Source organism: Cnephaeus nilssonii, assembly GCF_951640355.1.
Source record: "Cnephaeus nilssonii genome assembly, chromosome: 12".
NCBI lineage: Eukaryota > Metazoa > Chordata > Mammalia > Chiroptera > Vespertilionidae > Cnephaeus > Cnephaeus nilssonii.
In genome coordinates, this window is record NC_137083.1 from 8,294,280 (window position 1) to 8,316,288 (window position 22,009).

Genomic DNA, 22,009 nt, shown 5'->3' on the forward strand with positions numbered 1-22,009 from the left:
AGGACAGCAGGCTGTGGGAGCCCCTGACTTGGGGGTGCTGAGCTTGGCCACACTGGGGACAGAAGCCGGCTGTCTTGGGGTTCTTCCCCAGGCAGTGTGGGGCTTGAGAAATGGAACCCAGTTAAACTGCGGGATTTATAGGACCTTTGGGCCCTTCGAGTGCACATCCTGGGAGACAGGTGTAAGCCATGTTCAAATCCTGCCACAAGGCACCTGTGTTTCTGTCTTATCGCACCGCCCCTCACACCTCTGCTTCTCACTTTCTGCGGCCGCTGGACTTTCCCATGGCCTCCCCCTTCCCACCCACCCCCACCCCCGCTTTGTTCATGCCCCACCTGCCTCGAGTCTCCCTCATCCTGAAAAACCATGTCTCTAAACGCAGCCTACGGACGCTCTCTGGTGCCCGCCAGATGCGGGGACTCCTCGCTCTCAGAGGGGATTCCGGCGCCCCAGCTCCTGCTCGGCAGCCACAGGTGAAGTTCCTGCTGGTGACAACCGGCAAATGTGGGGCTGGCCGGCACTGGCCGGCCCAGGTAACGTTCGTAGGGTTTAACCAACTGGGGTGCATGCCACCCCTGCCCATGAGGGCCCGCAGTCAGGTCCTGGGGAAACGTGAGAACAACCTGCCTTGTTCTGCACGATGCCGTATTTTAACGAGGCTGCGTCACTGAAGGAAAAACTCTGAAGTTTCCACTCCTCATTGAAACAGCAGAAGCTGGACCCGAACAGCAGGGTCTTTACGTCCTGTCAGAAGAAGAGAGCGTTTTATTGGCTAATAAAGCAAACAGTGACCTGCCCAGGGGTTCCCACAGGAGCTGCTGTTGGATTCGGCAGGGCCGTACATTCTCAGGAAGGCTGGCTGTTTCTTTTTATTTCGCAAACCCATTCTTCTCACACTGGAAGAAATAACATCAACCCTGAGGTCTTACTTCTGGAACATCTGTAATCCAAAACCTCCTTAGGTTCCTTAGAGGAAACATGAGACACAAAATGTTAGTTCTACAAGGGAACTTGGAAGTTCTTGACTGCACGTTATAATCACCTACGAAGCTCTTAACAGTCCTGATGCCCAGGCCGCGTGCCAGGCCCACTACATCAGAAACCCTGGGCGTCAGGCTCGTGTCGGTCATTGTAAACCTCCCAGGCGATTCCAGTGTGCAGCCAAGGTTGACAACTGGTGCTGTAGGACAGGCTTAGCAAACCCACAGGCCAAATCCGGCCCCCACTTGTTTTATAAATAAAGTTTTATTGAAACATAGCAATCAATGCCCGTTTGTTTACATATTGTCTATGTCTGCTTTTATATGGCATTAGCAGAGTTGAGCGATTGCAACAGAGAGCCAAAAATACACTATCTGGCCCTTTAGAGAAAAAGTTCACCAATCCTGCTCTAGGATAACCCTTTCCATATGTGAGAATCTCCTCTACAACACCACCCAAGAGTGGTCCCCCAAGATCTTGGCTGGAACACCGCAACCACCCAGTGAAGGAGGTCCCGCCACTTCCCAAGGCTCTGTCGTCTCTAAACTTCTGACTGACATTGAGCTCACGGTTAATCTCCCATCAACCCAAGCCCCACCCTCCAGAGCCCCAGAAAGTGCCAGCCCCTCCCCACTGCCTGGCCCTTGGACAGGAAGGCAGAGCCTCTCCCTGGATGCCCACTCCCCATGCTGGCTACTTCCTCTCTCTCCACCATGACTTTACAGCCAGGGACCTCTGAAGATGCCAGCATGTGGATTCCGATGCCACCTCCGCAGACCCCCTCCCTGGGTGAGATCTCTCCCACAGGCTCAGATTATCTCTCTCTAACATGGCTTTTTTCTTTTCATGAAGCACAAGGAAAATCTCTGTGACAGAGCAGTTGTCCCCATGTCATCAAAGGAGGGCTGGCAGCACAGGAGCGGGGGCAGGGCAGGGTCATCTGTCAGGGTGGGTTCCTTGCACCAACCACCACCATCCATGTACTGGAACGGAGTTTCCCGAGAGCCTAGAACCCAGAGAGACTGAGTGTTCTGGCTGAGGCCATGTCTGTTCTCTTAATCACAGGACAGCTCCCAGCTAGGCCCTGAGGTCCCAGGGCCCAGGGCCCAGGGCCGGAGCCAGAAGCCCTGGCCCTCCTTTTCTGTGGGGCCTCAGGTTTCCCAGCTGCTCTTGGAGATGCTACTGCTGAGTGGTCTCTACGGCCTCTAAGGACCCTTCCCAAGAGTGGGTCCCCGCTGCAGAGAACCACGGCCAGTGGCTACAGACAGCCAGAGCACTTCCTCCCAGGCCGGGGCCACTAGCACGCCTCTGACCCTTTGTGGTTTCTAAAGAAGGAAGGAAAAGGGAAGGGAGGGGAGGGAAAAGCTCTAGAAAAATCTTTGACTTTTGATCTGTGTGCTGATGAGTAGGAAGAGGAGGAGGTCAGCTGTGCCCCAGGAGTTTTACATCTTCCTCCTGGATCCTGGCTGAAAAGCCAGTGACGGACAGCAGGAGCAGAACTCATCCCACGGCCAAGGGGAGGGGTGAGGCCGCCTGGCAGCCGAGATGGGACAGAGTCCTGGGCACTCTGCTGAGGAGGCTGTAAGGCCAGGAACCGGCCCCCTAGGTCCCAGTGTCCTTCAAGGAGACCAGGGTGCGAGCCCAGACGGTGCTGAAGAATTGCTGACTCCTCCCTGTCCTTCCTCACTGGTACCAGCCTGGGCCCAGAGACGAGTGCAGGAGCGGGGCCAGTGTAATGAGGGCCACTATCCCATGGCCACCCAGCTCTGGGGCCACTGCAGATGCCATGAAGCTTCTCAGAGACAGAAGAGCAGGGCCCTGGAGCGTCTGATGGGAGGAGGCTGAGACCTTTTGGTTCGGGGAGAGTTGGGAGCTGCCAGGACTAGGCCCCCGTTTTCCTGACTCTCATTGAGGTTTTCGTCTACATCCCACCCAAATTCCCAGTTTAACAACGACTGAGAGGCTATACTGAGATGATGGAGCCAGAAAGATCAAAATCACCTCATTCACACCAATTCGAATCAAACCGTCTTCGATTCACACCACCCCCATTCACACCCATTCAGATCGAGATGTGTCAACTCGCACTTTTAAGTCGGCACCTACCTTTGCCACTGAGAGGTCGATTGGCTTTGACGCTATGTGCAGCCTGAGCGCGGATGGGACTGGAGAGAGAACGACTTCCTCCCGAAACGACGCATCCTCCACATCCTCCACATCCTCTGAAAGAGAGGGCGGCGTGAGCGCCTGCTTACAACTCACGGAGGACAGAGCGTGAAGTCGCCTACCACCGAGGGTGTGATGAGTTCGGAGTGAAAAGCGGTCCTCCACCCACCGCCCCTCCCCGGGAGAAAGAGGCAGAGAGAGCCAGCCCTGCTCCGTGCCCAGACCCCACGCCGGCCCCTGCCACAAGGCTGCTGGCGGTGGGACGTGGCTGCGGTCCCCTGGAAAGCTCTGCTGGGGGCACAGGGTGGAAGAAGTGCCTGGGGCCCAGAAAAGCCTCGCGCAGACACATTTCTTAGGAAAGGTGGGCATGATGCACAAGTGTGTCCCCCGAGGACAAACATGACGAGGGCAGAATTAGCACAGGAAATGCACGCTCCTGATAAAATAACAACAGGTCATCACTGTTGTAGCTTTCATTTATTAACCACTCATGTTTTACCACCTAAGCCTCCTAGCAGTCCCCCGAGGGAGTAATTATCATCCCCCTCCCCATCTGCAGATGAGGAGACTGAGGCTTCGAGAAGGTAAGTCACAGAGATGGGAACTGGCAGAGACGGGATAAACACCCAGGCTGACTGCTCATTGGCCTGCCTTCCTGCCAGTCAGATGTCCCCGGACCTCCAGCCAGCAGGGACCTAGGCCACATCCCGGATAGAGTCTCCTACAGCTGCGGCGACTGAGGCCAGGACAGGTCCCGCGTGAGCCTTGGCGCACCAGCCTGCGCCTTCCCAGGGCCGAGGCCCCCTCTCTCCATCGCCACGGCAGCAGCACTTCCCAGACCTCAGATGAAGGCCCAAGAGAAAACCACCCACGGCAATTATGCTGGCCGAGCCGGCCGTCCCTAGAGAGCCTCTGGGCCTCCTGTTTTTCTTCCGTTTCTTCAAAACTAAAGGTTCATGTAAAAAGCTTACGGCACCGTACAGATATGGACATGTTTCCCACAGTTCTGTGCCTCTAGGACTATAGACATGTCCCTGCCCCACGTCTTCTGGAGACGGTATCCAAAGGCCAACAGCCCGGGACACAAGTCTCATATCTTATTCTCTAGCCCCCCTTTCTGCCCTGGCGGGGGGCCAGGCCAGCATGAGGCCAATGCCTAGGGGCTCGGTACACCAAGACGGGACAGAGTCCACCTTCAGCCTGAAAAGAATGCTTTCATAAGTCAGGGATTGAAATGAGAACCTTTCATAGTTAGGGTTTCTGGAAAGCCACCGTGACCACGGCCTTACAAAAACACCCTGAAATAAAGACCAGATGTTCACCCAGCAACATGCAAGGGGCTTAAAAACATGGCATTGGGCAGAGAACGTAAGAAAGCAGATGAGGTTTACATCCATGACACAAGACAACACTACACATTTTTCAAAGACATGCACAAGAAAAAGATACCAACTAAATACACGAGAATGGTGGCTGATGGAGGAGAGGGTCATGGGAGTTTGGGGGTGGGGCCAATGGAAAATAAGGAAGGAAAGGCAAGAGGGAGGGAGAGGAGGAGGAGGAGGAGGAGGAGGAGGAGGAGGAGGAGGAGGAGGAGGAGGAGGAGGAGGAGAAGGAGGAGGAGGTAGAGAAAGAGGAGGAGGGGGGGGGCAGAGAGGGATGAAGGGAAAGAGAGAGGGCAGGCTTTGCAAAGATCCATAGTGAGAATTTTTGCTGGAGGAACAGAAATAACTACTATAGAGCCTAAAGGCCCAAAACAGAGGAAGAGAGTGATGCCCCCAGTCCTGAGGGCTCCTAGCAACACCTTGGGCCAGATTGTTTCCTGGGGGGAAGAAGGGGCAATATTTAAGCCTACTGGAGGCTTCTGTCCAGTCTGGGTTGTCCGGGAGGGAGCCGGGCTGCACCGGGCTCTGCTTGGGCCCATGGACTGTCTGGGGATGGAGGCTGGGGCCCAGGGGAGGCAGACGGGTGGCGGCCCCAGGAGGAGGCAGACCGCCTTGGCTTCTGCCCGGAGGACCTTGGCCCCTGTTCAGGACCACATAGCAGGCCGCCGGCCCAGATGTGGCGGGACCGCCATGCAGGGGAAAAACAAAGCGCCGCCCAGTGACATGCTGGCCAAGCAGACAAAACCGGCTGCAAATGCCGGTGGTTTGAGAATTCTATTTTTAAGGCCCTGGCATAGTTATCTGGTTAAAGAGAAGCAAGAGGTTTGGTTTCCTATCCCATTCACTTGCCCCTTGGAGGAAACCATATGTAGAGTGTAATATATAACAGAGGCCCCATCCGTCTTTTCCCAGGTGCCCATGCTATTTCCTGGAAGTGCCCAACACCCCCAGCTCAAGTCTCAGCACAGCACCCCTCAGGCTTCGGTCGATAGCAGATTCCATCCCCAACCCTCCACCAGGGGCCCTTCCCCACACACCACACTGCGCCAGCGTCCGGCTCATCCTGCCTCCAGAATGTCTCCTACCTTACCCCGCCCTTTCTCTCACTGTTACAGGAGAATGTCATCGTCTTTATATACGCGTATTTTATTGATTTCAGAGAGGAAAGAAGAGGGAGAGATAAAAACACCAATGATGAGAAGAATCATCGATCAGCTGCCTCCTGCACGTCCCCTACTGGGGACCAAGCCCACAACGCAGACCGTGACCTCCTGGTTCATGGGTCAATACTCACCCACTGAGCACACCAGCCAGGCTATTTTTCTATTTGCTCATGAAGCACTTTATTCACCTTGTGCCAGGGATTATGAGGGACAAGAAGGGGTGATGCCTGAAACATCATCCCTGCCTTCAGGGAGAGCCCCGCCTAGAGGGGGAGACAGAGCCCCAAACAGGTAATACAAGGTGATTAAGGGCTAGAATGGAGAAGAGTGCAAGGGTCTTGAGAGAGGAGGGAAGAGGCAGATAATTCTTCCTTTAGCAGGGTCCCCCATATAGAACAGGGGGCCCATCACCTCTTCTGTGGACGGTTCCAGACCCCTCACCAGTCTCCCAATGCCCAGGCTCTTACTCCTAGAATCCACTCCCCCCGCCACAAGCAGAGACGGCCCCCCACAGCCCGGCGCGCTGCTGGCCAGCACAGCCTCTCCCTTGCTGGCTGACCGTTCCATCACCCTCGAGCACAGCGCTCAGCACAGGCCTTGCCTGGCCATGGCCTTCCTTCCCGGCCTCCTCGCCCCGCACCCCACCGCTTCCCCTCCGGCCAGGTCACCTCAAGCCAACCTCTCTCACACCCAGGCCTTGCCCAGGAGGCTCGTTTCACACCTCTACTTGGCAAGACTTTGCCATCCTTCACAGCCCCGGCTAGATCCCACCTCACTGTGGAAACTTCCAGAACCCGCCACAGAACCTGCAGCGGCGCAGAACGTAGGCGTGGGCTTCCTGCACTGCTGTGGAGGCCACTCTCTTCCTTGGTGCCACCCAGCCCGGCCCTGCAAGGAGGAGGCACTTCCATTCCCCTCCGCCTCCTGCAGCGCCCGGGGCCCGGCCCGGAACTGCCCGCAGAGGTTTGCTGAGCGGAACCAGGAGAGTGACCTGCTGGGCAGAGCGTGCTGTTCCTAACCAGACGTGACTCCTGTCCGCCCCACGCCCGAACCTCTCCCTCTCTCTGGGAGAGAGGGCTCCATGGGCTCCATGGGCTCCATGGGCTCCATGGGCTCTTCTATCTCCTCCTTGTCTAAGTCCCCAGCCGAGCCACTGGCCCAGGGGGGCTGCCTCCCCCTGGAAAGCACGCCTGTGCGTCAAAGAGCCGGGTTCTGAGAGCGTCGCTGAAAGCCTTCCTTCCCCGAGAAGCCCGTGGGACCTGAAGGGCTCTCAGTGGAAAACCTTCCACCGAGGCTCTTAGAAAGGCTGCCGACGCCAGCGCTTCCTGGCTCCGTGCTCATGTCTGCAGGGCCGCGCACCGAGGGCCTGCCCGGCTGCCCCTCCTGGTGACTCAAACCCCAGGCACCTCTGGAGTGAGCGAAGCAGGATGCACCCCCACTCAGAGGCCTGCCCTGCCTTTCAGCTGCTTCAAAGCAAAGCCTCCGACGGCACCTCTCACAGTCGCTTCTAAGGCCCTGCTTTCTGCTCCCGTCCAAAGGGAGCCTTAAGGGGAGGCAAGTGTGTGCGCAGCTCTGTGTGCCAACATGGCCCACAGGTGGGTCGCTGCTTCCAGAAGAGCAAATGTCAAAGGCACTCGAGCCCATCCCCGCTGTCTGGTGGGGTGGGCAGCTCGTCGTTCTCCACCGACCGCTGCCTTTGGCCAGCCCTGCAGACACACTGTCTGGGGGGTGGGAGGGGGTAGAGAATTACAGAAAGAGGGGAACACTGCTTCAAGACGAACGCGTGCATGTGGAGTTAGGGGGTCTACATACATGAATGCACCCAGCTGAGCGTGCCCTATGCACCTCCCTGTTCATATGTCACCTCAATCACACATTGGTAAGTATTGCAGAGGAATGGACTTCCCAGGCACAGCCGGGCTAACATGTTGACTGAGACGATCTTCCGGAGGCCTCTGTAGGTTCTGAATGGCCCTAAGAACCTCCAAATGCACAAAAGGCTCCTCGGGCCCCCAGGAGGACCCAGAAATGCACAGACTTCTTAGATTTCTCCAGGAGGGAAAGACGGGCGGTGCAAGAAGACAGCAACCAAACAGGAGCATGCTCTGCTCCCCGGCCAGCCCTCCTTCCCAAGGTCAGGGGAGAAAGGAGCCCCCACCCGCCAGGAGAGGGCCCCACCACCCGCCACCTCCCAGGCAGAGCACAAGAAGACTCCTGGGCCCTGGCGGGCAAAGCATGGAGGCCGGAGTCACACCTACCGAGCTGCAGGGCCCCCGGCTCATCATCCACCTGGCAGGGCACTGCCAACGGGTGTTTCCTAGGAGAAAGGAAAACGTCAGTGGGCCAGGGAGAACAGCAGGGAGCGGGAGGGGCACTGGAGGGGGTTCAGGAGACCTCGCTCTGCGTGTGCCCTCACTGGCCACTCTCCCTCCCTGAGCGACAGGTTCCATATTGGCTGGGACCAAATCGTCTCCAAGGTGCCTTTCAGGCTGTGAACATTGTTGCACACACATCACAATGTAGCTTGACACTTGCCAAGGACCGAATGCAAGTTAATTTGCTGACGTCACCATGATCCTGCTGGGAAACACACACGCACGCACGCACGCACGCACGCACACACACACACGCACGCACGCGCACACACACACACACACACACACACAAGTTCTTGTAATCATTACACAAATTGTCTTCATCTCAGCTCTGTTTTGTTTTCTTTCTCCAGCTTTCCTGTAAAGCTTTCAGCAGCCATTTAAAATGCACCAAAGAGCCCGGCCAGTGTTGCTCAGTGGCTGAGCGTCCACACATAAACCAGGAAATCACGGTTCAATTCCCAATCTGGGCACATGCCTGGGCTGCGGGCTCAATCCCCAATCGGGGGCATGCGAGAGGCAGCCAATCGGTGATTCTCTCTCATCACTGATGTTTCTATCTCTCTTTCCCTCTCCCTTGCTCTCTCTGAAATCAATTTAAATATATATTTAATACGTTTTTTAAAAAGTACCAGAGAACCTGTGCTGTGCTTGGTAAACTCGGGTGTATGCATGAGGAACTTTCTTAAAACAATCTACCTGTATTTAACTCTCTTTAGTTTTTCTTCCCCTCCAACAGGCATCCATCTGAAGTAAAGCAAAATCATTTTCTAAAAAGAATGTATTAAAAACAACAATATGACATAACTCTCTGAAAACCCATTTACCATGTTAAAACTGACAGCTCTTTTGATGGTGACATTGAAATATATTTTCCTCCAACATCCCTGCAGGGTCAGATATGACTGAAGTAACAATTGCAGTCCTGCCACGGTCGGTTCTATTGAATTGGCTTCCTCCTGAAGATGTATGAAGGGGCGTGATGGGAGATCGCCCAGGACGTGCCGTTCCGAACCCGAGCACTCGCTGCTTGTTCTCCGGGTTTCCTACGCTGGTGCTGGAACACGGAGCTCTTCGCCCCCCCCCCCCCCCCAGGTGGCCTTCCCCCTCTCCGGGCCTCCCCCACTCATCAAGCCATTTTCCTCCATTCAAAACCACCCGTCTATGCCCCTGGCTACCAGGATTCTGCAAGCGTCCTCATGGGGGATGGTGACAGAAGGAGCTGGAAAGAGGTGCGAAGGCATGGACGGGCGGTAGAGGATGTGAAAGGTGGAGGGTCAGCACAGAGGCTGTGTCAGACCCACCCTCCCCGGTCCCCACACTCATATCAGAACCCTCCACCCCCTGGCTCCACCACTAAAGGCTGAGGACCCGAGTCCCACCTCTGTCTAAACCCTCTGGAGACTAGGACAAGGTGCCCCTCCCTTGCTGCACATCAGCGTCGCTGTCTGAAAGCGATGCCTGAGACGCAGGTGCCTGATGGGCGCTAGGATCCCCCTTGGACCACTGTGAGCAGAGCACAGCAGGGGCTGCCCGGGCATCTCTGGAACACCCCAGGGTGGTAACACCTCTCGGGTACCCATCTCTGCTCCCTGCCTCATCTCTCACCCAGGTCACTGCAATAGCGTCCTGACTGGCTTCAGGACCCCCCAGTGGAGCCCCCCACCCCATGCCAGCCCCCCACATCTTCATATGGGTGTCAAAGGCATCTTTCTAAAAAAGAAAGTCGGGCCATACTGGTGTCAGGCTGACCCTCTTCAAAGGTTCCCCATCATCATCATCAATAATCATATTCATAAAAATGGCAGCGAAGTAACAGCAAATACTGTTGCCTGACTCCTTTGGCCGTCCCAGGCACTGTGCTGAGTGTCCTGCAAGAAGAGCCCTATGAAGAAGTTACTGCACTGAGCCTCAGAGCAGTCCAGTAATTTTCCCAGGTTGCACAGCAAGCAGGTGGCAGCAGAGGAATTTGAACCCAGGCAATGACGCCAAAGACCCACACATACTGCTTCCTTATAACGTAATATCCAGGCCCAGTAGGGTGCCCTGTGGGCCTTCTATGGCCTGGCCACCCACCGCCCGAGCTCATCCCGCTCTGCACCCTCACGCCCCCTGCATTCCCTCCATGCCAAACTCCTCAGCCGTGCCTCTATACCTGCTTACAAGCTAGAATGCCCCTGGGCAAACCTACACTAATCCTCTACAGCCCGACTGGCTGTCACCCCTTCTCAACTCCAAAGCATGCATTCATGCACTCACCCAGCAAACAGGTGGCACTTATCTGGCAGGCCTGTCTCCTGCCCAGGGAGACCCATCCTTGTAAAATGAACAGACATAAATGGCAATATGAGGTGGTGTGGTGGGTTGAACAATGGCCCCCAATGAAATCCACACCCTAGAGCCTGTGAATGGTACCTTACATGGTCTAAAGCAGCAGTCGGCAACCGGTGGTCCGTGAGGTCTGAAAGTTGGTGACCGCGGGTCTAAAGGACTTTGTAAATGGGATTAAGGATCTTGAGATGGAGGAGGGTACCCTTGATTACCCAGGTGAGACCTTGTAAGAGGGAAACAGAAGATCTGACAGAGAAGAGAGCTGATGCGACAACGAAAACAGAGGTTGGAATGTACTAGGAAGTTGGAAGGGGCCACAAGCCAAGGAATGTGGTGGCCACTAGAAGCTGAGAAGGGCAGGAAACAGAGTCTCCCCTAGAACCTCCAGAAAGAACTAGCCCTGCCAACACCTTGACTGTAGCCCAGTGGAACTCGTCTCAGACTTCAGTCTCCAGACCAGCGAGATAATAAAAGCAGTACACGTGGTAAGAGAAGTAACCAAGGCGGAACAAAGGACTGGGGGATTCTCCCGCCGCCTGTGTCCCCTGTGCCCAGCATCGAGGCAGTGCTCCTAGATGGCTGCTGAGGATCAAGTGACCCTCATAGAGGCCGGGTGACTCACATAAGGTCACACAACTTACACGATCAGAGCCACGGCTCAAACCCAGGCTGCTGGCTCTTTCTGGTCCTTCCCTGCCCAGAACCCTCCATGGCTCCCTGTGGACCATAGGACAGAGTCCAAACCTCCCAAGTGGCCCCCCTGGCTCCTGAGGGCGAAGCCATGAGGCACGAGGGTGGCCACGAGTCGTGGTGAGAGGGTGGGGTGCCGTTCCCCCCAGTAGGGTACAGCGGGGCCACTCCCGGTCATGGGACTTCCACCGGGCGCGCCATCCATCAGCGGCGAGAGCCCCGCTCAGATGCTTTGTGCCGTTTCCCAGATCGCATCACCAGGAGACTTCAAGCAAGCCCACGCTCGGGAATGCGCCTTTGTTCCTTTCATGTGTCCCTTTGTGGCATGAGCATTACAAAGTTTAAAAGGTCAGTTTAAAAGCATGTTCTTGCCTTTGAATGAAAACCATTATGAAAAAACAATGACAAAAAGATAAATCAAGGATTCAAAACACTTTTTCAAAAGGTGCTGGTGCCAATAACCCAGAGACTTGTGTCAAAGTGTGCTCCTAATAAATCCCCGGGAAGCGGGCCGCAGCCAGCCGGCTCGCCTGCTGTGGCCGGCCGCCACCCAAGCGCCTCTCTGTGCCCCAAGGGAGAGGCAAGGCCAGGGCACTGCGGGGTTCGGAGCTACCGGGGCCAGGACTCAATCCCTGGGTAACTGAACCTCGGCTAGGTGGAAAGAGTCACTCGGAGGCCGGAGTTCTTGTCCCTGCTCCCCCCACTCCGTGTGACCCTGGGCAAGTCACTTACCCTCTGTGGCATCCGCTGCCTCGTCTGTGCCTTGGGGAAGCCTGAGCGTGCCCATCCCTGGGGGCATGACCAGGTGCAGGGCTCTGACAGGTCGTGCCGGGCCATGCTATTCTTGCAGATGCTCTACTGCTTATGTATCCCAACGGTCAGACTATCACACCAGCTCTTCACATGAAACCAGACGAGGAGATGCCCTCTCCTGTATGTTGGTACTGGATGCTCGGCTAAATTCGTTATGGATTCCAAAAGAAAGGTGTCCCGTGAGAGTAAAGATATTGATCACTCCCTGTATGTTATATTTGATGGAAACAGAACCCAGTGTGAATGGAGTCCAAGTTGATTCATGGAGCACAGGAACCCAGAATACAAGAAATGGACATAAGACTCCCCCAGCCAATGATATCCTGGCACACGACACCGAAGCATGTGAAGTTACCTGGGCACTTCCACAGGAGGGCCATGCGAGACCCCCACGTGGGGGAGGAGAGACATCTGTAAAGTCCCCGCTGAAATATGCTCAAGACAAAACCTACTGAGTGTATCAGGAAAGGATGCACCGTAAGCGAAAGCCGGCTAAAACAGCAAGCAGGACTCCAGAGAAGTCGAGATAACAGAACAACAATCTAAAAGACTTGTCATTTGAGATATTAGAGAAAGGTTTCTTTTAATGAAATGAAAATCATAAGAAAAGAAAAAAGACTATGAGAAAAAAACTGGCAGCTGTAAAAAGTAAATAGTCTCATAAAAATTTAAAAAATGTATGAGCATTATAATGATGGATAAAAAACATATTTAACATATTTTTTTAAATATATGAGCCTGCTTCAAGAAGAGGAAGGGAGGGAGCGATAGGTAATGGAAAGGTCTTCTCTATAGAATACCATCAACTAATAAATCAAAAAGAATGATAAAAATTAGGAAATCACCGTTTTATAAACTCCTAGTATGGGGAAAGGGCATTGACGGATGCTAAAACCACTGGTGAAAGGTTTTTGAGGTTAATAATGGCCTGAAAGTTACAGATTCCTTATTAATTGCAGAAGGGCGGTTACCTTTTAATGATGGAGAAAGCACCTTCGTGGAGTGACCCAACGTCGCATCACCAAAAATAAAGCAACCTGGCCTCACGGGCCCCTGGTGTGATGCAATGGGAAACGCACAGCATCGTGTATGTGCTGTCCTTGCCAGAGGTGTTTAAAATAAACCTCATAACAAAAATAGACACATCTAGAGTGTGGTCAACAAGACTACACTCACCATGAGAAACTAAAGAACGGGGGAAATTGTTTAAGATTAACAGAGACTAGAGAGACATGACTATGCTAAACTCAAGCCTTAGAAGGTATTCTGGAGCCACTTGGAAGAAACCTGATCATGGACTTCATGTTAGCTGTTACTGAGTGAATGTGAAGTTCCTTGGGTGATCATGGAACTGTAGTTACATAGGAGAATGCTCTTATCCTTAGCTGAAATATTTGGGGAGAAATGTCATGATATCTGAATTTTACTTTCAAATAGATGTGTGTGTTACAAATACATATAATTTAGATGGGAGAGGGAAAAAACAAATGAGACAAAATCTTAGAATTGCTGAAGATAGGTGAAGGTTATATAAGTGTTCGCTGTACTATTATTCCAACTTTACTACAGGTTAGAACTTTTTAAACGTTGGGAATAAACTCTTTGCAAGCTTAAACAGGAGACTAGATGCAGTGAAGAGATAACAAATGACTAGGAGCTATCAGATGATGTCACTCAGAATGCAACTCAATCAAAGAGAGGAAAAGTGTCCAAAAGAGCAAACAGGAAACAGGGAGGGGGAATTTCAAGTCCACTATCCCTCTAGGAGGAGTCCCAGAAGGGAAGACTAAAGAGAATGGCTGAAAGGAACTTACTGAAAAGACAACTGCCAAGAACTTACCGGACAGGAATCCAGAGAAACAGAGTAGCGTCAAATGGTGCTTATGACAATGAGTGCACACCCAGAGTGTCCTACAGAAACTACCGGAACACCAAAGACAATAAGAAAAACCGTAGAGAAAAGATAATCAGCAATTACTTAAACAAGAGACATGTTTAATATTCAAAAGACTAAAGGTAAGGACAAAGGAAGACATTTTCAGGCAGAGACTAAAAGAGTTGACTGTCACAGACCTTCACTGAATGAACTACTGCAGGATTTACTCCCGGGAGAAGGAAATAAAACCCACAACGTCGTGAATGTACTCAATGCCACTGAATTGTTCTCTTTAAAATGGTTAACTTAGAAAAAGAGAAAGAAAAAGAAAAAAAGGAAGGAAAAAGAAAAGGTGTGGCAAAATTAAAGTATAAAATATAACAGGACAGATTATTTCAAGTATATCAGTAATTGTAATAAAATAAATTAGCCTTGTCAGTAAAAAGGCACTGAGGTTGACACTTTAAATTAGCAACATGCTGTTTCACAAGATACATGACCCAAAAGGTGACGAGGAAAGCATGGAAAAAACCAATCACTTGCATGCCAATCATTTAAAAGCCAACGTAGCTAAATACTATCAGATAAAAATAGACTTTGGGATAAAAAGCATTATTCCTGATAAACCTATCTGTTACAGAATAACAAAGAGAACAATTCGACAGGAAATATTAGCCATCATGAAACTCCATAAAATGAGGTTAATAATAGTCCTACCTCCAAAAAGGATGGTATTAAACAAGTTAACATGTCAAATACTAAGAATAGTATCCAACACACAATAATTGCTACAGAAATAGCTGAGATGATGATGACGATGGTGATGGTTAATGAGGCTTATCACCTTGATTCCAAAAACCTAACGCTTATAAACACAAGTGGAAAAATATGAAATAAAGTAATAGACAATTGCATCAGCCATGAGTTCGAAGAAAATTATGGCCAAGTGGGGATGTAAGAATATTGTAACATTAAAAAATTGAATAATGTAATTCACACTAACAGGTTGGGGTGGAGGGGTGTAAAATAATCTCAATAGATAAGAAAAAGCATTTTTAAAAATAAATACTTGTTACATATTTTAAAAATAAGAACTTAGCAGGCTCATGGGAGGAGAGGGTTTTGCTCTACTTGGCACATGTACTTGGACCCTAGAGAACATCCTAACACTGAAGCCCTGGAGCGTCCCAGTGGAGGCAGTGGCCAGATGAGGAATCCATACTCCACAAGATTCACAATTACTCTAGAGCAACGGTCGCCAACCGGTTGGCGACAATTACTCTAGAGCAGCGGTCACCAACCAGTGGTCCGCGGACCTCTGGCGGTCCGTGAGGTCCGAAAGGTTGGCAACCGCTGCCCTAGAGATACACGAGAGGCGACAGGACGAGCGACACTGCCAAGCACCGCGCCGAGTCCGGCTTCCTGCCACAGGTCCAGCACTCCTGCTCCTACCCAGCTTCAAACAGAACATCCTCTTGGAATGAGCCAGAGGGTGAGATGGCAATGAAGCAGAGAGTGTGCACATGGGAATGGGGCAGACCTGCCACAGGACCAGCTCGTGCCAGAGAAGATGGGCATCGCCTAGGGCAGTGGTGGGCAAACTCATTAGTCAACAGAGCCAAATATCAACAGTACAACGATTGAAATTTCTTTTGAGAGCCACATTTTTTAAACTTAAACTATATAGGTAGGTACATTGTTATTAACTTAATTAGGGTACTCCTAAGCTGGCCTTTGCTAAAAACTCAAGGGGCCAAAGAGCTGCATGTGGCTCACGAGCCACAGTTTGCCGACCACTGGCCTAGGGATACACTAATTGCCTTGCGTCTCCACCTCCATGTGACCAGAATCGTCCTTGGGAGGCTGCAAGGGCCATGACATCCAGGATTCCGGGCTTCAGCTCTGCAGACCCAGCCCGTCCCCAGCACGGCCCCTGCTGGGCGAGGGTGCCACCGCGCACTGAGTGGTGGCCGTGTTGGCTGCTTTCTGCTTCCCAGCGGTGACTGCACAGCCCTTACAGGCTCTCATCAAAGGCTGAGCTCTGGGAGGAATAAGACGTAGAGAGGCGGGCAGATCCCTGAGGGCAAGCTGATCTAAAAAGAACTTTGGTTTAATCCGCGTTCTCTATAGCAGGGCAGCTCTTTTATTTTCACTCTCCTGCTCTCCATTTCTCCTCGGCTTCCTCTAGAGGCTCAGCCAAGCTTCCCCAGAAAAGACGAGGTGCGGAATCGCAATCGGAATCGGGGTGAGCTGCAGCTGGAAGGCGGTGTGGGGCCGCCTGGCAGAGGCTCGGCTTTCACAGATGAGGAACCTGAGCTCCGCAGAGAGGAAGGGGCGCCTCCCGTGTCCCTGGTCCCAGGAGTCAGCCCGAGGGGGTCCGTGTCCGGCATCGGGAAGGGCCCCACCCGCCCGAGCCTCGGAATCAGCAGGCGGTTTTAAAATTAAGCCCTAACGAGCGTGAGGTCTCCTTGGGGTTGGGTTATCGAGAAGTCATCGTGTGCACGGGCCGTCACAATGTGGAGCCACTCTAACAGTTGCCAGCTCTGTTGACCTTCAACATTAAAAAAAAAAAAAAAGAATATTTTTTTCCTCTCTTTTCTTTCCTCTTTAGGATGTGGAAAACCTGACTAGAATTGCCTGGTCTGACATTTCCTGTGAGAAAGCACTGTTTGGAATACTGTGAAAGCAATCTGCCTTAACAATTCAACCCAAATAAATTATCTTCCTGAAACTAGTGAAAAACCTTCATTGGGAATTGGGCGGCCAACCCAAGTCTCTCTCATCCGGGTCCATGATGACGAAGGTTGGACAAAAATAGGGATCATCCTGTGAGGACAGATGGGGGTGGGGGGGCACTGATGGCCCCGCGTCCTCCTGGAAAAGCCATCGGCTCGGCCCATGCAGCGGGAGGGAAGACACGCTGTACTCCTGCCTCCTGGACCATTGTTCTTCGGGCGATGATTTCGCAGCTTAACTATCTTTCCGAACGGCCCCTCCCCACGGCCTTTGGAACACACCCTTGACTAGAAGCCTGCAGAGCCCGAGCAAGATCCAAAACCAAGTCCACGGGCCTCCTCCCTCAAGTCAGGCCGGACTCGGGCACATTCCAGGAGCAGAGAAGAAATCTATCCCCGTCACCAAGGCATCGGACGGGAGGGTTCCTTCGAGGGCACACAACTGGCAAATGAAACTGAGCCAGGTGTGGCCTTCCTGCATATTATTCTCGCATTCTCCCAATTTGGCACAAGGCCTTGGCACACAGCTGGTGTTTAATGGGTGCTCCCTCCGGATGCCGAGGACCGAGTTCCCCGGATACGGCCGTCCATCCGGAGGGGCTGGAAAGGCTGACCCGGGCCTCCTCGTTTAACCCTGTGGCCCTGGCAGGAGCGGGGCTGGGGGTGGGAGCTTTCGCCAAGGCCCCGGGGCGGAGGGTAAAGCCACAGAGAGAATTTTAGGCTCCAGAGTCCCCTGGGTTGGCCGTCATCTTCCCCCGCTGATGTCAGCAGCACCGACCGCATGTTCTTAAGACAAAAAACGCAGAGAGAGGTTGGCGACACTTCCCTAAGGGACTGGAGCTGGCGGGGCTTCGTGGCTCTCAGTTCCTATGCCGCCCGCCCTTCGCTGTGGCTGCAGGTGCCGGGGTGCAGCCAAGACCAGTTAGTTCCTGGAGGAGACCGGGAGGCAGAGGAGGGGAGGGCGGAGATGATGTTACTCCAGGGAAGAAAACTGTCCTCTGCAGGCAAAGTGGTCTCTGTGGAGTACATCTCGGGAGCCTGGCCAGATTCACCTGAGATACGCTGATCGCCGAGCAGAAAGGGGCCAAGCCCGGGAACTGGGTCCTGGTCTTGGCCCTGCTCTCTGTCCGCCAGCACGTGGCTGCCTGGCTCAGCCAAGCCCAACCACCGAGAGCTGCTGGATGAGCCCAGTGACCAGGGCCAGAGCTAGCCAGGTGACGTGGTGCCTGGCCCAGGCCTCAGGGCCCCCACCCCGTGGGAGCCCCGGCCGCACGCCCAGCTGGCGGGACCGCCCCGGCTGCCCCTGGTTGGGGCTCCTGGCAGTGGAGTGAGGACCAGGGATGCCCTACCTGAGACAGAGGCTCCCCTGCCCGCCCCCCCCCCCGAGGCTGGTGTGAGGACCCAGGAAGGAAGGAGCGCCTGGAGTGCCGCCTGGAGCTATAAAAGGGAAGGCTCTCACTCGCCGCCTAGAAGACATGACCTAAGAGTTGCCGCCGGTTTCCATAGCGGCCTGGAAAGCGGTGTGGAGCTGTTGACTTGGCTGCTAGGAGAAGCCGCTTTCTGGCACCTTTACTGTCCTAATAAAGGCAGCGGGGGGGGGGGGGGGGGGGCGGCGGGGACCTGCCCAACGGGAGAGGCCGACTTCCTCCGAGTCCCATTAAACCCTGAATCCACTTAGGCTCTGTTCGGTTCAGTACGCCAAGGGGTGGCTTAAAGCAACTTCTGGGATGAAATATGTTCCGTTGGACTCATAAAACATTCCCCTGCACCAGCATCAATAGAAGAGCCGTGAGCAGTGCCTTTGAAATGACACTGTCTGGGCCCCAGGTTAACTTCCCACCAATTTGACAATAAAGACATTTGAGTTCGTTTGCCTTTAGAAACGGTGGGGAGGCTTACGCTTAAATGACACTTGTTTTTATTTATTTTTTTAAATATATTTTTATGAAATATAAAGAAAGGAAGGGAGAGGGAGAGAGAAAGAGATAAAAACATCAATGATGAGAGAGAATCATTGATCAGCTGCCTCCTGCACGCCCCCCACACCGGGGATTGAGCCTGCAACCCGGGCATGTGCCCTGACCGGGAATTGAACCGTGGTCTCCTAGCTCATAGGTCGATGCTCAACCACTGAGCCACATGGCTGAGCTCATGTCTTCCCCCAAGTGGCCCTGATGGAAAAGCCGCCTCCCTCGCTCCCGTTTTCCTCTCTGTGACATTCTAAGGGTTTAGTGTTTATCGGGGGTTGTTTATCGGGGGATGTTTCTACTTTACCGCGCGCTGCAGAGCACAGCTCTGGGGGGAGGAGGCACGGACCTTCCAGCCCGGTTTTCACACGTGAGGACATCGAGGATCAGGAAACTGAGCACAAGCCAGTGTGTGACACGTGGCCAACGATGACGTGAGGAAAGCCAGCCCCCATACGGGGCATCTTCCACGGGCTCCGTTTGGTCATTGTAAAGGCGGGACTTTTAGTTCAAATTATGTCTATATTTAAGTTCTATAAAATTGTTTTCATAGCCTTACTTAGCCAGAAAAATAAGAAGCCCTAGCAGTGTGTTGGAAGTCTTCTGTTTTTGTAAAACTGGCAAAAATTAGATATTTTTATATTCTTTGTCTTAAAGAAGCCACCCAAACTGTGTTAGTTGCAGGCCCACAAGGTCCCCCAGATTTTTGGTTTTTGTTTTTGTTGTTGTTCTGCTGACCCCTGAAGTCCCAGGGACCCACTGCACCGGAAGTCTCCTCCGGCCCGAAGACCTGTCACCGCCTTCCCCTTGCTGGTACCGAGAAAGGCCCGGCCGAGACGGCCCTAGAGCGCCTCCTTCCCCCAGGCACCCCGCCACGAAGAGGGAACCTCCAGGAAACGCTGACCGACTGCGAAAGCACAGAGGGCTGGTTGTTTTCTGGGCATTTCTTAGAAAAAGGAGGAACCTGCTGCTTAAAACCCACGTTAGCTCTGCAGATGGAGCATTACGCCACTCACACCCAGCCAGGGAGCTGTGGGGTTTCCGGGGAGCCAGCCCCCACCGGGGCCAGCACACCCCACACCCGGGGCTAAAATTAGCCGTGCCCTGAGCCAGCGGGTGGCCACCGGGCTCCCCACAGCCGTTCTCACTTGCAATGGGGTGAGGGCCCTCCGTACCACCAGGGTGCGTTTCCTGCCTCCACGCCCCTCTGGGGTTACCATCCAGCCCTTAATGAGGGTGCCCAGCTGTTCGGCACAGGCGGCTCATGGGTGGGCCCAGCAGGTGGGGTGTCCAGGGGGGAGCTGGGGTGTGGCTGAGAACAGCCCCTCAAGGATGGGATATCCGAGCTGGAACTTCCCGTGATCACCGAAGCGAGAAGCACAGGGCCCACCTCTCTGGGCTCGGGAGTGGGGACTCAGAGCAGCGCAGGGCAAGTGTTCACTGCTGAGGAGGTAACAGCATTTGTCTGAGTTTCTAAGAAGGAAAAAGAGAATCAGAGCAGCACAGCCCTCTCCTCCTTAGCAGTGGAACTTCTGCAGGCGCGGAACGGGGCCCTTGGCAGGGCCTTGGCTTCCCTGGTTTCTAGGGATCCGGACCCAAATAACCCAGGCAGAGCCTGCAGGCCCCCGCCCTCAGAACCCCCTGGCGTCCTCGCTCTCCAGGCCGGGCGCTCATGCCCCGGGCCCCGCGGGGCAGACGTGACGGGGCCTGCGGCCCCTACGGGATGGCGTGGGCGGGAAATGGCCCCAGCAACGCGCCAACAGGAAGAGCTTTGACCAAAGGTATCTGGAGCTTTTTCCAGAACAAATATAAAAACCATGTGAAGCCGCTGGACCCACGTCGGGCAGCCGCCTGCTGGAAATGTCACGTGGCGCCTCACGGTGTGAGTGTAATCAAAGGACTGGGGGTTTCGAGAAAACATCCCAAGAGCGAGGAGGGAGGACACGGCCAGCGAGCACTGCCAGGCGTGGGTGTGCGGCTCCAGCCCCGCGGGAGGGCAGGAATCAGCTCCGCAATGCCCGTCAGGACGACACTGAACGAGCTGCCTCTGCACATCTGGAAAATATGCACAAGCTATTGTTGCGGCAGCCGCGGCCGGTCCTGGGCAGGAAAGGGGCTGCCACGCCCACTCACGCCCGTGGGGCTGCCCCGGGGCGTTTCCCGGGCCAGCCTCTGTTTTGTATCATCACCACATTCCAACTTTTATAGAAACACTATGTCCTGGTCACACTTCTTCACGATGCTTACTGAGCGACGAGAGATAGATCCTTAGACTGTTCGTTTTCCCTCTTTGCTCCATGTGGTTTTTATTTTCCCTTTTTATTTTGAAAAATGTTAAACCTACGGGAAACGTAAGAGACCGACACAGTGAATACCGGAATACCCTTCACTGAGTGACAGATGGCTAACATTTTGCCATGTGGGCTTTCCCCTCTCTCCCCTCACACCTACACACACAAACACACACACTTTGTGTTTCCCGGACCATCTGAGCCTGTATCCCTAAGAACAAGGATCATCGCCCACCAAATCCATGGGGGGTACCCGCATGACAGCCCTCGAAAGCCGGGATCCTTGTTACGCTCTCCCAGATCCCCGCACCTGTCTGGGTGTGCCCTTTTAGAGTTATTTTCTTTCAAACGAAGAAAAACATCGGTCGTGATGCCTGCATTAAAGATTAAGTGGGCCAGGACTGCTTTGGCTTTCCTCTACAACGGATACTTTGACCTCTCCGCCCTCCGTGACCTCTCTGCCCTCCGTGACCTCTCTGCCCTCCGTGACCTCTCTGCCTAGGAGCGCTCTGGTTTTAAGGAGGTCTGACTGTCCACACGCACATCGGCTAGAAAGTGACTGGCGATTTGTTAAGAGGCTGAGAGGGGGCGGGAGGGAGGCTCTGGGCTGCCGAAGGCTGTGTGGATGCATTTCCTTGGCAGTTGCCGGCGTCGGCTCCTGGACACTTGTCGAAACGCTCTGCACAGCAGCCTCGGGAACACGAACACTCGGTGTGTCACTGCCCCAAGAGGAGGGGACGTGGGAGCGGGGAGGGGGTCTAACACGCCTCTCAGAAGAGCCCCGTCCCCGGATGCGGGCAGAGTCCTCGGTCTCGGCGCGTGTGGGTGACTGTAGTTTGCTTGAGCCTCTTTTTTCTCATTCAGAAGAAACCTCACGTGAAGGAGCCAGGGCTGAACCAGGTGACCCTGGGATCACAGGAAGCAGCACCATCGGTAACAGGAATGCCATCCTGCTCCACGGACTCCCCCTTTCTCTTCCCTCCTCCGGACCCCGCTGAAGCCTGGGCCCGGCTCCTCCAGACCCCGCTGCAGGGGGGAGGAGGACCACGGCCACGAGGGCCCAGGCCGGGCGGCTCGCTGGGCGGCCCGCTGTCCGGGCCTGGCCTCGGGGGCTTCTGGGAAAGAGAAAGGGGGGAGAGGGCATCTGTCAACCGCCAGGGCTTCCCAGTGGACAGCGCACCTTGGCCTAACGCTAGGGGAGGAGAGACCGCCTGGAAGACAAATTCAACCCGCAAA

The 22,009-nt window shown here is 53.9% G+C and overlaps 1 protein-coding gene across 2 annotated transcripts in view; it reads right to left on the minus strand.

Annotated features, from left to right (window-relative positions):
* The window catches only part of MINDY4 (MINDY lysine 48 deubiquitinase 4), a 93,585-nt gene that overhangs the window by 45,961 nt on the left and 25,615 nt on the right, over positions 1–22,009 (minus strand). For both annotated transcript variants that reach the window (XM_079786151.1, XM_079786152.1), the window contains exons 6-8: positions 7,954–8,012; positions 3,088–3,203; positions 628–744 (exon numbers count right to left, since the gene is read on the minus strand). In XM_079786151.1, coding sequence (XP_079642277.1) covers positions 628–744; positions 3,088–3,203; positions 7,954–8,012 — 292 coding nt within the window. The remainder of the gene's footprint in view (positions 1–627; positions 745–3,087; positions 3,204–7,953; positions 8,013–22,009) is intronic.